This window comes from Podarcis gaigeae, assembly GCF_964106915.1.
Source record: "Podarcis gaigeae genome assembly, chromosome: 8".
Classification (NCBI taxonomy): domain Eukaryota; kingdom Metazoa; phylum Chordata; class Lepidosauria; order Squamata; family Lacertidae; genus Podarcis; species Podarcis gaigeae.
Window position 1 is genome coordinate 74616576 of NC_139684.1, and position 15398 is coordinate 74631973.

At 45.4% G+C, this 15398-nt stretch overlaps 1 protein-coding gene across 1 annotated transcript; it reads left to right on the forward strand.

Annotated features, from left to right (window-relative positions):
- Window positions 1–4197: 4197 nt before the first annotated feature.
- LOC310850491 (sialic acid-binding Ig-like lectin 14) lies at window positions 4198–15390 on the forward strand (the record flags this gene model as incomplete). Its single annotated transcript, XM_083752012.1, has 9 exons — window positions 4198–4209; window positions 4919–5066; window positions 6491–6901; window positions 9882–10190; window positions 10312–10353; window positions 11162–11413; window positions 13094–13402; window positions 14901–14949; window positions 15149–15390. 9 exons carry the CDS (start codon window positions 4198–4200, stop codon window positions 15246–15248), a joined length of 1632 nt encoding a protein of 543 aa, XP_083608138.1. The 3' UTR covers window positions 15249–15390.
- Window positions 15391–15398: the final 8 nt, after the last annotated feature.

The following is a 15398-nucleotide window of genomic DNA, read 5'->3' on the forward strand; positions in this document are numbered from 1 at the left end:
TGGAGAGATGCAATCAGGGTTGGGAAACCTTTGGCCCTTCAGTTGTTGCTGAACTACAACTCCCATCAGCCCCACCAAGCGTAGGCAATGGCCAGAGATCATAGAGTTGTAGTTCAGCAACATCTGCAGGGCCAAAGGTTCCCCACACATAATGGAACCAAAGTCTTGCTCGTATCATGTTTGATGTTATATGTAACATTCTGCAGAGTTTGCTACTCCAGCTGTATTTCAGATCCTCCAAGTGCCCCTATTGAAGTTGCCTAGTGATTAGGGGTGGATCACGCAGGTTGGGCACCAGAGGCAGCTAAGGTGTGTTCGGAGACCAGGTCTCCTAGATCAGTGTTCTTCAGCTTTGGGTCCCCGGACATTGAACTGTCACTCCCAGGGTCCCCACCCAGCCAATGATCAGGGATGATTGGATTGCTTTTAGCATTAAGGAAAGGGACAGGGATATGCACTGGAAAGGTTGGATGACAATGGTTTTGATGCAATGTCATCTATGCTTTCAGGATAGCTATAGAGTCAATCACAAAGCGAGCATAGAGATACTGGCACTTCTGCGGCAATCAGTATCTCCTAGCCAGAGATGCACTGCCTCTGATCATTTAACTATAATGGCTAGGAACAATGGATAGATTTGCCCTCTAATTTGTCTTGACAGTTCTGAAGGCATCCCCCGGTTCTCCTTTATATTCTCCTACACCTACCATCATTCTTTCTTGCCACTAAGAAAGCAGTGCAAATGTGCACAATTAATCTGCCACACCAGATCTAGAGTTTAGAAACTTATCTTCTGATTCATGGCTTCCTTGATGTACTCTCTCATTTCCTCTAGAGAGAGGGAAATGGCAATGCAAAAATGGAACTTTCAAAGCTGCCTTATACCAAGATTTATTATTATTATTATTATTATTTCTAAAATATCTATAATTTTCATTTATATACATAATCCCATCAATGTCTTAATCCGTTTACAGTTTGGTTTTAAATATTCAATAAACCACTTCCATTCCTTTCTAAAAAGTTTGTTGTCTTGATTTCTTCTTCTTCTGGTAAGCTGCCTTATGCCAAGATTGGTGCGTCTTGCTCAGAATTGTCTACAAAGTCAATATTGATACTACGGATGAAGAAGGTCAGAGCCATCCTCTGGACTTAGTTGTAGGGTAGAATGCAGGCAGGTGGGAAATGGATGAGGATGGGGTAGAAGCACATCACACCCCCTAATACTTTGGTTCTCAAACTTTTTCCTCTGGGCTACACTTTAAGAATAAAAACCTGTTCTCACCACACCAAATTTTTTATTGATAAGAAATACATTGGAAAACAAAAAGGAACAACTCCTTGCAGTGTTTAATTTGTAACACAGAACACAACTACTTTATAACACGATCATGGGATGTCTGGAAAGAATAAAACAATGCAGCTACATGTGAACATGAATCATTCCCAAAATATATTGATAAACAAGCCTCTTACACATGTACCTTAAGCAGGGCTATTTTTCTAGAAAAAGAAAAATGGCACTGTGTGCTCGACAAAACAGAGAATTGGGCATTGCCAGAGAGCCCTTCTACGGTTGCGGGTTTTCAGAATTCTGGTCACAGATGCTAAGTCCCAACATTACCCGAGGACATGTAGGACTCAGCTATACAGCTGCAAATAAAACATTTTAAGTCTGTTGTAAAGTGAAATATACAAATGTGACACTAGATGGCAAAATTGAACCATGACAAATTCAATGTATTTTTCAAAACATTTTTTTAAAAAGCATTTTCACAGCGTTTTTTATATGTGTGTAGATTCTACCCTAGATTACATTTGCTGGCCTCTTCTTTTTGTAATATGCACACCTTACAGTTTATTTTGTTAAGTCTCGTATCAAAAGACTTCTGCCTCCACCTCTCCATGGTTCCTTATTTATTTTGTTTTTTTGCTTCGTATCCTTTCCACACCACCCAAATCATTCTGTAGATTTACCACACTGCTCATATTTCTAACCTTACTTGGAAATTTATTTATTTGCACCTCTGGACAAATTATTTCTGTTTGTCATCACAGCAAATGGGGCTAAATTGCTACTCTTGGTCCCACCATGAATGCAAACTCTTCCATATACAACCAATATATTGAAAAGTGATTACCACTCTTTAAACACTGTGTGTGTGTTTGTGCATGTGTAGCGTTTTTGACATGGACTTCTAAGCTCTATTGCAAAGAGATGCCTTGGTTTTACTGCATGAAACCCTCTTCCTTTCAGTGTCCAAGTCTACTTAAGTGAATGTCCTCATTTCAAAATGCCTGTTTGACAACATAAGATGCTTGGCCTTTTGCTGTTCAAACCAGAAGAAGGCTCAATTCACAGAAGAGGGCAGAAGCAAGCAGTAAGGATGATGTTGCCTGGATCTTCTGTAGTTCTTTTGCTCAGTGGAGGCTGCAGCATCATGCACATGGCTGTGCACTCCTGGATGCAAGGGAAGAGCAACAATATGTTTATTTCAAATGAAACAGGAAGAACATGGATTATTAGCACTGCTATTCCATACACAGACATCAACTAGATTTATTTATTTTAATACAAAAAAATGTTTGAAGTACTCTGGATGTGAGTTTGTGGTGTAGTGGATGTAATGGACAACATACAGTGAAGAAAAAAGATGCTTTTAATGTCTGAATCCTTCTTCCTCAAGTTGACAAAGACTGCAGTACTTGATTACCTTGTTTTGAAGTATTCCCTTGACATTATAACAAACCAGGCTGATTGTTCCTTGGACAGCTTTTAGGATTATAACTGGGATGAAAAACATTTGACCCTCTAAATCAGAGTTTCCCAAACAGGGGTCTCCAGCTGTTTTTGGACTACAGTTCCCATTATCCCTGACCACTGGTCCTGCTAGCTAGGGATGATGGGACCTGTAGTCCAAAAACAGCGGGAGACCCAAGTTTGGGAAACCCTGCTCTAGATGTTCCTCGACTGCAACCCCTATTGTCCTTGATCATTTGCTATGCTGGTTTGGAGCTAGGAATAATGGAATAATTTGTCCAGTTCCATGTCTCACTTTGCCAGTCTTATATTGAGTTGTCCAGTTCTTTTGGCATCAATTGGCTTCTTCTTCTTTTTAAAGTCTTGTGGAAATGTGCCAGTAATTTAGAGTGCATTCCTCCTTTTGTGCGCCATGTGGCCTAATGCACATTTTTGCAAGGGGTCTCCTTTAATGCTTTCACATCCACATTCAGCTGAAGAACTGCATTGCAACATTTGGGGAAATAAGAATTTGAAGGACAGTTGCATTTCGATTTGCATATTGTTTAGGAAAGTGCGAAATTGGCAGTACTCAGTTTCTCTCCCATCCTTGCCTGGGGATCCTCCAGTGCTTGTTTCTTGCTGGCTTAGGCCAGCAGCTGTCACACTTTGCCATCTTCTCTCAATTCCTCCCAGGAGGCATGACTGCGATGTGCAGAGAGGCAGCCAGCCCAGGCCATGCAATCCCACTGCCTTTCTACATGCCAGATCTACTCAATTGATACATGCTGGTGGAATTCTTTTGAGTATGTAGCCAATAGATGGCAGGCAGAGCAGCAAGTGATGCTGGAGGTAAAGCTTCCATGCAGAGGAATATAGGAAGCTGCATCATATTATTGTTCCAGCAAGCCCAATATTGTCTACACAGACTGGCAACTGCTCTGCAGTGAACACAGACAGGGAGCATTCCCAGCCCTATGGTGAAATGCTGGGGACTGAACCTAGGACTTTCTCTATGCCAAGCAGATGTTCTGCCATTCATCTAGGATTCTTCTCTGAAGTGTCTCCTATGCTCCTTAAGTTAACCTGCTGCTTTCAAGTGCAGTCATACCTTGGGTTACAGTCACTTCATGTTGCGTTTTTCTGAGCTGCGGACCACCGAAACCCAGAAGTACTGGAATGGGTTACTTTCGGGTTTTGGCAGTCACTCATGCATAGAAGCGCCAAATCACAACCCATGCGTGCGCAAACGCGGGTTGCGAACATGCATCCCGCACGGATTACGTTCGCAACCCGAGCATCCACAGCACTGGGGTAGTTGCTGTCCCATCCCCAGTGCTGAAGTAAGACCTGACAGCCAGTCAGGTCAGCTTCTGTATGTGGAACAAGAGCATGGGGTATGGGTGGGGAAGAAATCTTGCTCTTTGCTTCAGGCAGACAAATGTCTTGGGGCAGCCATGGATGGCAAGGTTAGAGGTTGTTTTGTTTTACTTGACCCTGTCTGTCTTGAAGCAGCTATATACAGCAAGGGGCAGTGGTGTAGAGTGTGTGTGTGTGTGTGTGTGTGTGTGTGTGTGTGTACCAGTATGGAGACTCCCTCAGCTCTCCCACACTCCCTCATGGACAAGCTTCCTGGGCTCATATGCCGGCACTGGGCAAGATCAGAGTGGGTGGAGCAACTGACAAAATTCTTACCTTTGTACAGCAAAAAAAAAACAGAGGTTTCTATAGCCACTACCATTCCATGCACATTTCTCTTCAATCCAGGAAATCAAAAGGGCATCTCACCATCCGGGGGCACATTCCAGGCAAGCTATTTCTCAAGAAGGATGCGGAGTGAAAAGGTGTGGAGCCTAGTAAGAATTTCAAGGGCCGGATACAGAGGACTGGAGGGCCACATTTGGCCCCCTCTCGCCATGGCTTGAGGTTTCCAACCCCTTGGCTAATTTAACCCTGCATTATAAACAGGAAAAGTGAGTCTGTGGCTAGTGGCCCTTATGACCCTGGCGTCTGAATTCACAGTAGATGGTTGAATTGGAATAGGAGACTTTGTGGCGAACACTGCTTGCATATTTTTATTCTTCCAGAATCTATGAGTTCCAAGCACCCTCCCTGCTTCAGGCAGCACTGCTCACTTAGTGCCTCATGCTCCTCTTCTCTTAATTCTTTCCCCCAAAGCTCCATCCTCAAAAAGAAGCCTCCAGTTCAGAAAAGATGCCAAAGGGCAGAAGGACCAGAGGACTCATGAGCCTCACCTGGGAGGTGAAGAACCCAGCCTCATCCATGGCGACGGTGACACTGTTGATTCTTGCCTTTCTCTGCAAAGGTAGATATGGTGGCTGGGGAACCTGCAGCCAGCACGGCCAACCCCCGGCTTTTGAAGGTTCACATATTATCCATCCCTGGTGTGCAGAAATGAGAAAATTTGCTCTTCTGAGTGCTATGTCAAAAGAGGGAAGGGCCATGGCTCAGTGGAGGAGAACCTCCTTTTGGAAACTGACAGTTTTTTAATGAAAGGGATGGTGCTGTGCTGTTTTCATTGTAATTATATGTATGTTTCAAGTGTATGTGTGTAGTTTTGATTCTACCAATGTTTAATCGTTTTTTAGTGACTATTTTCCCCTCAGCTGTTTATACGGTCATACCTCAGGTTACAGATGCTTCAGGTTGAGATTTTTTTGGGTTACGGACCTGCCAAAACCTGGAAGTACTGGAATGGGTTACTTCCGGGTTTCGGCTGTCGCACATGTGCAGAAGTGCTGAATTGCAACCCGCGCGTGCACAGATGTGCCGCTGCGGGTTGCGAACATGCATCCCGTATGGATGACGTTCGCAACCTGAGCATCCACTGTATTTTTATCTGTAAGCCAACTTGAGTACCTGTCAGGCAAAAAAGGCAGGGTATAAATAAACAGCAGCAGCAACAACAAACAACAACAACAACTTGCATGCAAAAAGATCCAGGTTCAACCCTGAGCATCTCCAGAAAGGGCTGGCAGAGGTTCCTGTCTGGGACACTGGAAAGGCACCACCCATCAGAGTAAAACTAGATGGACCAGTGGATGGACTCAGCATAAGGCAGCTTCTGATCAGGTCCACGTTTTGGGTGGTCCTTGAACAAGACACCCTCCACACATGCCCCTTCCTCACTGCAGGAGCTCCAGAGGGTTCTTATCATTGAGTTCCCGCTGGGATAAGGGCTCTTGACAGACACCCAACCATGCCACCTCTTGAGGCCAACCCTGCTTCCTATGTCCCTTCTACATTTTGCTCACTTCATGGTTTAATTTAAGAGTGAAGAATTTGAAAACTTGGAAATGATGAGTCCTGAGTACAAATAGCAGGAAGAGCTCCAGTGTGAGGCCTAAGGAGCACCGGAATATCCCTGGGTTCAGGGTCCTTGGTCAGGGGGGCTTGAGAGCACCTTCCTCCTTTTGACCAAGAGTGTGTGTGGCACCTGCTAGACACTCACACCTGAATGTCCTCCTCCTTCTTGCCCTGGCCCAGGAAACGCTTCCCCCTGAGGTCCTGCTACTGTGGTGGGTGGTTGGGAAGTCCTGGGACTGGAGACCCACCACAATCCCCAGGCACTGCTGCTCCAGACAACCCTTGATGTTTTGGTGCTGTTGACTGTGCAGAATGTTCTTCTCGAGGTGTACAGTATTCTGGCAAGAGGGTCAGCTGCAAAACTGGTCTTTGCTAAGCATCAGCCCACAAACCAGTGAATTCCTTCCTTCTTTCCTTTGGCAGGTCTGCAGAGTCAGCTCCCGGGATATGATCTTAAAGCACTAAAGGCTGTCACCGTGCAGAGAGGCCTCTGCGTTCACATTCCCTGCAACTTCACTTATCCCACTTCTGAGGATCGGTATCCTGGGGAATTATACGTCTACTGGATTAAGGACAATAGTGCTGGGTCCTATACTGGCAACATCTGGCACCAAAATCTTGGTAGTGTTGTTTCCAGTAGTCACAAGGTTCAAAGCATTGCCTCATTTGCTGGGAATCGTTTCCAGTTGACTGGAAATCCATCAGAAGGTGACTGTTCCTTTAGCATCAATGATGTTAAGTTTGAGGATGATGGGCAGTACTTTTTTCGATTTGAGAAAGGAACCTTAAAATTCAGCTATTCTCATTATATTTTACCTCATGTTTCTGTGACAGGTAAGAGGTTTCCTACTTCTTTATTTGCTCCCTCATTCCCTGTTTTGTGCTCTTTTGTGCTGTAAAGGGGGGAAAGGCTCTGCCTACAAATATCCCTGGATCTCTGGACGTTATGCTGATGCGAAAGGGACAGGAGATACAAGTGCTCCACGCTTCCTGTTCCTCTCCATTGTTGTAACACCAAAATTAGATCATTTGCATCTCCAAATGTCTGAATATTTTACACAGCTCACTAGAGGGAAGAACTCTCTCGTGGATTCTATGCTGACAGTCTGGAGAAACAGGAAACTGGAGGCATTTTCTCCTTCACTTCCAGCTGCATCCCATCACCTGCTTCTTCTCCTTCCCCCAGCATCTCTCCACAGCTTCCTCAATGGCCGGAGAAGCAGAGAGGTATTCTTTTGCCACCTTTGAAATCAGCCTCAGTGCAGATCTGGAACATTGTCCTAATCCACTGCATCCTGAATTCTAGGACCAGAGGGTGCTTTGGGTGGGGGACATTTCTTTCATTAATGAGCCTCATTCCAGGGGCCACATGCAAGTGGTGGGCAGGGCCAGAAGCACACATGGAGGGAGCCTCAAGCAAATGTGGGCAGAGCAACAGGCGTGCCTCTTATCTCGTTCAGGCCTCAAACCAGGTCACTTTCCTATAGCTGATTGGTTTTAAGGTGAGTGCAGAGGGGGTTTGAGGCACAGGGCTAAAATTGGGGGCACTTTGCTCCTCCCCTGTTTCTCCTGCTGCTGTTCTGCACAGAGCTAAGCCTTGATTTGGCTAAGCATGGAGGTGGAGAACCTTCCCCTTGCTGGTGTGGGGCAGGTGGTTTTACAGGAGATTAAGCCTCAGCTTAATATCTGAGCCCCAAACAAACCATGAGCAGTTAGCTAAAAAGCAAGCCTATGCTACAGCTCATGGTTTCTTTTGGAGAGAAACAAATCATGAACCTGAGTTTAGATCAGTGGTTCCCAATTAGGAGTCCATTGACCCCTGGGGGTCTGCAGAATATACACAGGGCCTCTGCGGCCCCATCCCTTGCCTTTCTCCCAACTATTTTTTTGTCATTTTTGCATGGTAATATAACAAATTTTATGATCTGTTTTAGCACTGTGAAATTTTTCAGTAAATTGGAAAAAATCATTTTTTAAATCACACCACAATAACAATTTTGACCCAGTAATATGCAGCAATATATCACTCTTTGCTCGAGGAAGAGCAAGGCAGCCGATTTTAAGGCAACACCAAAATCTCACGATAACACTGCTGATCTGAGCTGCCTTCCCTCACACCGAGGGAGACCAGGGCAGCCGATCACTTCCTTCTCCTCTCACTGATGGAGAACAGGGCAGCTGACTGCTCTCACTTCAAAGAATTGTGGCACTACCTTCCCCTGGCACTGACTCAGAGCAGCTTTTCTTAGTCAGCAGGAAAGCAGCAGCAGCCACAGTGGATGTGCATCTTCACTGGCTGCCCCCCTGATTGTGGCTTGATGCACCCCCACCCCCTCGCACTCAAACCATGTAATTGGGGTGACTCCGCTTCCTCTCCCCCCCCCCCCAGCCATCCAGTCTCTGTGGCTGCTCCTTCCCTCATCCCCATGCCCAATCTCCAATTTCAGACATCGTAATATATGGGAACATGGTGATGTTTAGCTGCTGATATATCACAATGTTGAATACCAGATATCTCTCAGCCCTAGTTTGGTTTTTTTAGTATACCTAAAATCATTTGCTTATTAAGGCTACCCCACATTTTGTTCAAAATATTGCTTTGCAGAGGTAACTACCATAGAGCTATCAAAATGTTCAAAAGTAGGGGTACTGTGGCTTGGCTTTTGGAAAATAGGGGGTCCTTAGTAATTAGTTAATTGGGAACCACTGGTTTATATTAACATTCTGTCAAACCATGGCTTAGCTCCTGGCAACATGGCAGGAGCAAAACACCTTTGATTTGGGTCCCCTGCACCAACACAGTGTGCATTCACCTTCAAACAATAGTTTATCTAGGTTTAAGGTGATATGAAAACCAGGCTAGTGTCGGCTACATGGCATTCAGGTAAATTTCAGCTGTTTCTACATCGTCATCCACCTCTTTCCATTCAGACAAGCTAGACTCATTATCACAGTTCAACAACCCATTCCTGGAAGAAGGTGTGTGTGTGTGTGTGGAGGGGGTGGGGAGTGTGGCCAGGGGAGTTCTGGATTTGTTCCATGTCTCCTAGGTGGAATCTACACACATATAAAAGAACGCTGAGGAAATGTTTGGGGTTTTTTTAAAAAAAAAATCCACTGAATTTGCCATGGCTCACCATTACCATCTAGTGCCACATTTCTATATATCACTTTGCAACACACTTGAAAGGTTTTATTTGCAACAGCATAGCTGAGTCCCTAGAAATTGCCCTCTCCAAGCTCCTCACCCCACAACAAAAGATATGCAGGCCTGCTTCCTATTCCCCTGTATGCAAGTGAGCAGTTTGGGTGGGTGGCCATTTGCTCCAGAAAAAATAGTTCAAGGGTTAAGTGACCCCTCCTCAGCCTGCGCTCCTCTTCTGATGAAAGACAGATCCCTCCTGTGGCTGCTGCATTCAAGGTGTCATTTCCCCCCCTCTTTTCTTCCTTGTCTCCCAAATCACATCTGGCTTCATCCTCCAATTCCAGGATCCTGAGTATCAAACATCATGTTCAGCAGCATAGAGGCAGCCATCAAGATTTCTCCCTCTCCAGGCTGAGTCCACAGTGGGCAGAAACACTGACCAACATAGGTAGAGAAAGCAGACCATTGCATGGGGAATCAGTCTACTAAGGGAGAGACACAAAGCTATTGTTGAAGGACAAACGAAAGAATGGCAGGATTTGCCACAAAGTGGGGGGTAAAGTAGTGCTGGTGACCACCCATAATTCAGGACTCCTGTGTCCTGTTCCCTAGTTATTTTAGTCTGTGAATTTTCTTCTGATCCCATCCTGGGGACTTTTGTTTTCTCAGAGCTGACAGAGAAGCCAAAGATCCTGAACTCTTCGGAGGTGGTTTTGGGGAAGAGCATCACCCTCATCTGCCAGGCGCCAGGGACCTGCCCATGGAAAGAATCACGGAGCCAGCCTGAGATCTCATGGAGTAATTTGCCAGGACAAGCAAGTGCACAGAACCATCAGCACAGCAATGGGAGCTGGACCTTTGCTTCTGGCTTCACCTTCACACCTACTTTGCAGGATCAAGGAAGAGCCATCACTTGCCGTGTCTATTACCCTGCGGTTAGGAGAACAGTTGTGAATACACTCTCTCTTGAAGTGGTCTGTGAGTAGCTCCCATAGCTCAATACTGCTTCCCCCTCCCATGAACGGCCAACAGTTCTTTCTACCCCATGCAAGCTAATTTACTCCTTTCATGCTCCCCTCACTGTTTTCTTATGTTTCAGACCCACCTCAGGACATCAGAATCACAAGGCCTGGACACCCTGGTGAGATACAAAACTCTTAAGTGTTTTTGCACACCCCCATCCTCACTGAGCTCCGCTGGACAACCAATAGCTGCTTCGGGATCTCAGAGTGGGGATTGTGCAGGAGGAAGGGTTTTAGAGATGGCTGGGAGTTAGGGCAGAGCCCAGGATGGTGGTTTGGGGGGAAGCTGAAGACAAACTGGACGGTAACAGGGAGGAGCTGGGCTCACTGGGTCTTTCCAGCAGCCATGCCATGCCATGCACACATCCTTGCACCTGAACCAAAATTCACTCCCCACCGTAGCACCCTTCCGGCTTTTGACCAGAGTCTCTTTTTTTAATTGTCATGGGGTTTCTATTTAATGGGACTGTTCTATTGCATATTTTAATTGCGGGTGTTTATATTTTAATGTTTGTGTAACTGGTTTTTGTACTTCGTAAGCCATTTAGAATCAAATGTTGGCATTAAGTGGTGTATTAAAGTGGAATGAGAAGGAAAAGAAATGGGCCCAAGTTTTCCCAGTGGAAGGCAAAACAGGGGATATTATTATTATTATTATTATTATTATTATTATTATTATTATTCTCTTGCCAGTTGAACTTGCAGAGAAATGAGGGAATCATCTCTCTTTTTGCAAAACTATGGCCCAAAGCTGTCTTGAACCAATTATAATTAATAATCATTGTAAAGATTTGAATCCCCACTTCTGCAGACCTGGTGTCAACCATCCTTCTTCAAAATACACAAGTACATCTCAGCACTGAATGAGGATTCCTTAGCATCAGGCATCCCAGGACCAATTGTGATCTAACTGCATTTCTCTTACAGATTTCTCCACGCAGAAAGAAAAGCTGGTGGTCCGAGAAGGTGACACCGTCAGCCTGCTTTGTGAAGCTCAGGGCAAACCTATTCCCTCCGTGACATGGATGAAGAAGAACAAGCCCCTAAAGAACCATATGCAGGGCAGTAAAGAAACTCTTCAACTGTCCAACATTAAGTCAGAGGATGCTGGGATTTATCAGTGTCAGGCAGAGAATCCACATGGCTCAATCAGGAAGAATCTCTCAGTAATTGTGCAATGTAAGAGATGGGGAGTGGGAAGTTCCTTGGGGGCATGAACCTGGGAAACTCCATTGTATGCTAAGTGGCTTGACCTGCAACTAATACCAGCATGCTTCCACTAAGGGGACCTCTACAAATGTACACGGCTGTGGCTGCATTGCACAGTGTGTCAGCCCAGTAGTGTGAGATGCAGCTTTTGACAGCTTCATCACAAGTTCAGGAGCCCCATGATGAGCTTACATATTTGCAGAAGCTTTCTAAGAAGTTAGTTTCAGGATGCATAAGTGCAGCCCCAGGGGCAAAACCACAAATTCAAATCACTGAACATAACCCTTGTCTGAAATCTGTGAGAGTATCCTCATTCACCAGGAGAGGGCATATTTATGCAACCTCTCATCAGAATGACAGCTCTCTAATATTAAATACAAAGGCCAAACTTAGACATTTTTGTTCACGTATCTGTCCTGCCCATAAAGCAGGATGTGTAGGATGTGGCTCTGATGCTTTGTAAGAAAAGGTCTGTGTGGACAATGGAGGAGAATGGCTGGATGTCCCTCTCCCACCTCCCCATCTTTTGTTGCTTCAAGACCTTTTCGTCTAATGAGCATCTCATGAAGGAATATCCCCAGGTGGCAATGGTCTCACTGTTTGCTACCTGGAGATGCAGAACATAGTTCCTGTGTTTATCCAATGAAAAGGCTGCCATAAGGATGCTGCTTGTGGGGACCTAAGTTGTTTTGCAAAGTAATTTCTCTTCCCCCTCTTAGGTACTATGTGATAGCCTCATAGGTGGGCCTTGTGTTTAGCTGTTGGGGTGTTGCACAACCCAATACTCTGATATTCATTTGGCATACCGAGAATCTGCATTGTCTTTTTCTTTTTAGAAAGTAGCTGCATAGAGTACAGTGGTACCTCAGGTTACATACGCTTCAGGTTACATACACTTCAGGTTACATACGCTTCAGGTTACAGACTCCGCTAACCCAGAAATAGTACCTCAGGTTAAGAACTTTGCTTCAGGATGAGAACAGAAATCGTGCAGCGGCAGCAGGAGGCCCCATTAGCTAAAGTGGTGCTTCAGGTTAAGAACAGTTTCAGGTTAAGAACGGACCTCCAGAACGAATTAAGTTCTTAACCCAAGGTACCACTGTACTGTGACTATTTAGGGAGGCCAACTCCCTTTTTCATTAAGGGGTTCCTGAGCCTCTAATAGCAGCATGGGCAGAAGAAACCCATTCAGTGCCTCTTTTGCTATTGTTGCTGCTCCGTGACTGGAAAAGCCCAGGCCGCATTGTTTTCTCCCACGAGAGGTGGTGGATTCTCCTTCCTTGGAGGCTGGATGGCCATCTGTCATAGATGCTTTAGTTGAGATTCCTGCATTGCAGGGAGTTGGACTAGATGACCCTTGGCGTCCCTGCCAACTCTAAGATTCTATGAGACACAGCTCTTAAGTTCTTGTAAACCATTCCTGTAAATTCTGCTTTTATTTTCAAACTGGACACAAGAGGGAAAGAAATTCCTTGCCTTCTGAATCCAAGCCGAAGCAGGATTTTACCTTATTCAACAGAGTAGGGAACTAGGGTGGCAGCAGTGTCTGCTCCCGGGTGCCTCTAGTGGATGAATTGTGGTATTGCAGCTGTTGCAGTCATTAGCTAGATCGGAATGTGTTCTTCACCTTGGCTACTTGGTTCTCTGCAGATGCCCCCAAGCTCAGCAAAACTCCCCAGAAAAACACTGCCTGTTGGCGTAAGGACAATGACATCCTCTGCAACTGCTCCCTGCACTCCAGGCCTCCACCTCAGATCCATTGGCAACTGGACGAGATGACTGTAACTGAGAACACCAGCACGACAGACCTGAAAGTCTCTTCCTCAGTCCAGAAGAATGAGGTCACCAGCTCCCTAATTTGGACAGGTAGCCCGGATGGCGACCTCAGCATCATCTGTCTTGGGAACAATTCTCTGGGAGTCTACACCATGCAATTCCACCTTAGTTCCTTGAAAACAGGTGAGACTCCACCAGACAGAGAAATCCTGACTTTTGCAGCCCTGCTGATATTAGAAAATCCCCTCTGTTGCCTCTTTCAAAAAATGCAGCAATCTGATTAGCAATGACAACAATAGTGATAGGAACAGAATGGTGATGTGGGGTTGGGGGAAATCTGGATCCAAGCAGGGGTAGAAGACACACAGCCTGGATTTCAATCACAGCCTTGCAATGTTTTGTTGTAAAATGCTTTTAAATCTTGCTCTGTCTGCTCTGTCTGTCTGCACACAGGGGACTCAGCTACATTAGTCAAAAAACAGAATTTTAAATGTGCTATAAACACCTAACACCAGATGGCGCTGGAGAGCACAAAACTGTAGGGCGATTTTACATAGAGATTTTTTCTTTTGTTATAATGATTTAATTTATGACTTACTTATAGCATCCCCCCACCCCCCACCCCCGTGTGTAGATCCACCCTGGGATAAGGAAGAGCCACCCCCTCTGGGACAGTCATTGCTGACCCTACATTCCCAGCAGATGGTGCAGGCTGGTCCATTGGGGCAAATGGGGCATTGCCCCACCTACCGCAATCTGTCCTCAGACAGTCCCAATTGGCAGACTTCTTACTTACATGGCGGTGGCCCAGACTGCCAGCTTTCTCCTCCTTAGTCTCCATTTTACCCTTACAGAACTCAGCAGGGAGGAAGATAGGACTATAACTGGAATAAAAGCAGCAATACTCTGCAAGAATACTCTTTCTCAAAGACTCATTTGTTGCCAACTAAGGTCTGAGAACTAGGCAAAGGAGTAAAAAGGAGGTCAGAACCTTTTATTTTTCAAACACTGACACCAATCAGCCAATAGGTGTGGTAAACCTATCAGCCAATCACCCATTCCCACCACTCTTCTGAGTAATACCCCTCCCCACCCTCTCACTATATACAGTGGTACCTTGGGTTACATACGCTTCAGGTTACATACGCTTCAGGTTACAGACTCCGCTAATCCAGAAATAGTACCTCGGGTGAAGAACTTTGCTTCAGGATGAGAACAGAAATTGTGTGGCGGTGGTGCAGCGGCACTGGGATGCCCCATTAGACAAAGTGTTACCTCAGGTTAAGAGCAGTTTCAGGTTAAGAACGGACCTCCAGAACGAATTAAGTTCCTAACCCAAGGTACCACTGCATAAGGATCTGGTGACTTCTGTTTCAGTGTATGTGAAGAAGTGTGCATGCACACGAAAGCTCATACCAATAACAAACTTGGTTGGTCTCTAAGGTGCTACTGGAAGGGATTTTTTATTTCTCCCAATATTGTTGGACTCCAACTCTCAACAGTTCCTGCCAGCATGGCTCAATGGTCAGGAAAGATGGGAGATAGAGTCCAGCAGCATCTGGAGGGAAACAGATCAGTCATCCCTGTGTGAAATAATCTTGTCTCCTGTTTTATGTCTCTTGCTTTATTGTGAGCCGGTTCTGCTTTGTTCACATTGACTTTTATTTTTGCTTCTTTTCAGCTTCTTCTGAGTTGATTGTTCCCTTGGTGGTAGGCCTCATCCTGATGAAGTAAGTGATCTTCCTTCTTCTGGTTTTTGTATCTGCCCTGGGAGCCAGATTTGGCTGAAATGTGGGGGTCACCTGTGTGAAGTGGCGATAGCAAGAAGCCCACCCAAATCCCCTTTAGCCTTTGTTGATCTTGATCCTAGGGTGTTCCCTCCTCCCCTCTTGTGGCTAATGGCTCTCTTATGTCACCATCTGCTTCTAGGGTCTTGTTTTGTTTCGTGTTCTTTTTCTTGGCCTTTTGGCATTTGAACTGGAGGAAGGCTGCATTGACTCATGAGGGCAGAAGGAAGCAAAAAGAATGATGGTGACTGGATCTCCTGTCGTTCCTTTGCTCAGTGGAGGGACGGCATCACACACATCGCTGTGCACTCCCAGGTGTCATTGGTCCAGGCAGTGAAAGAGCATAAATGAATGTTTATTTCAAATGAAAGAGGAAGAACATGGATTATTAG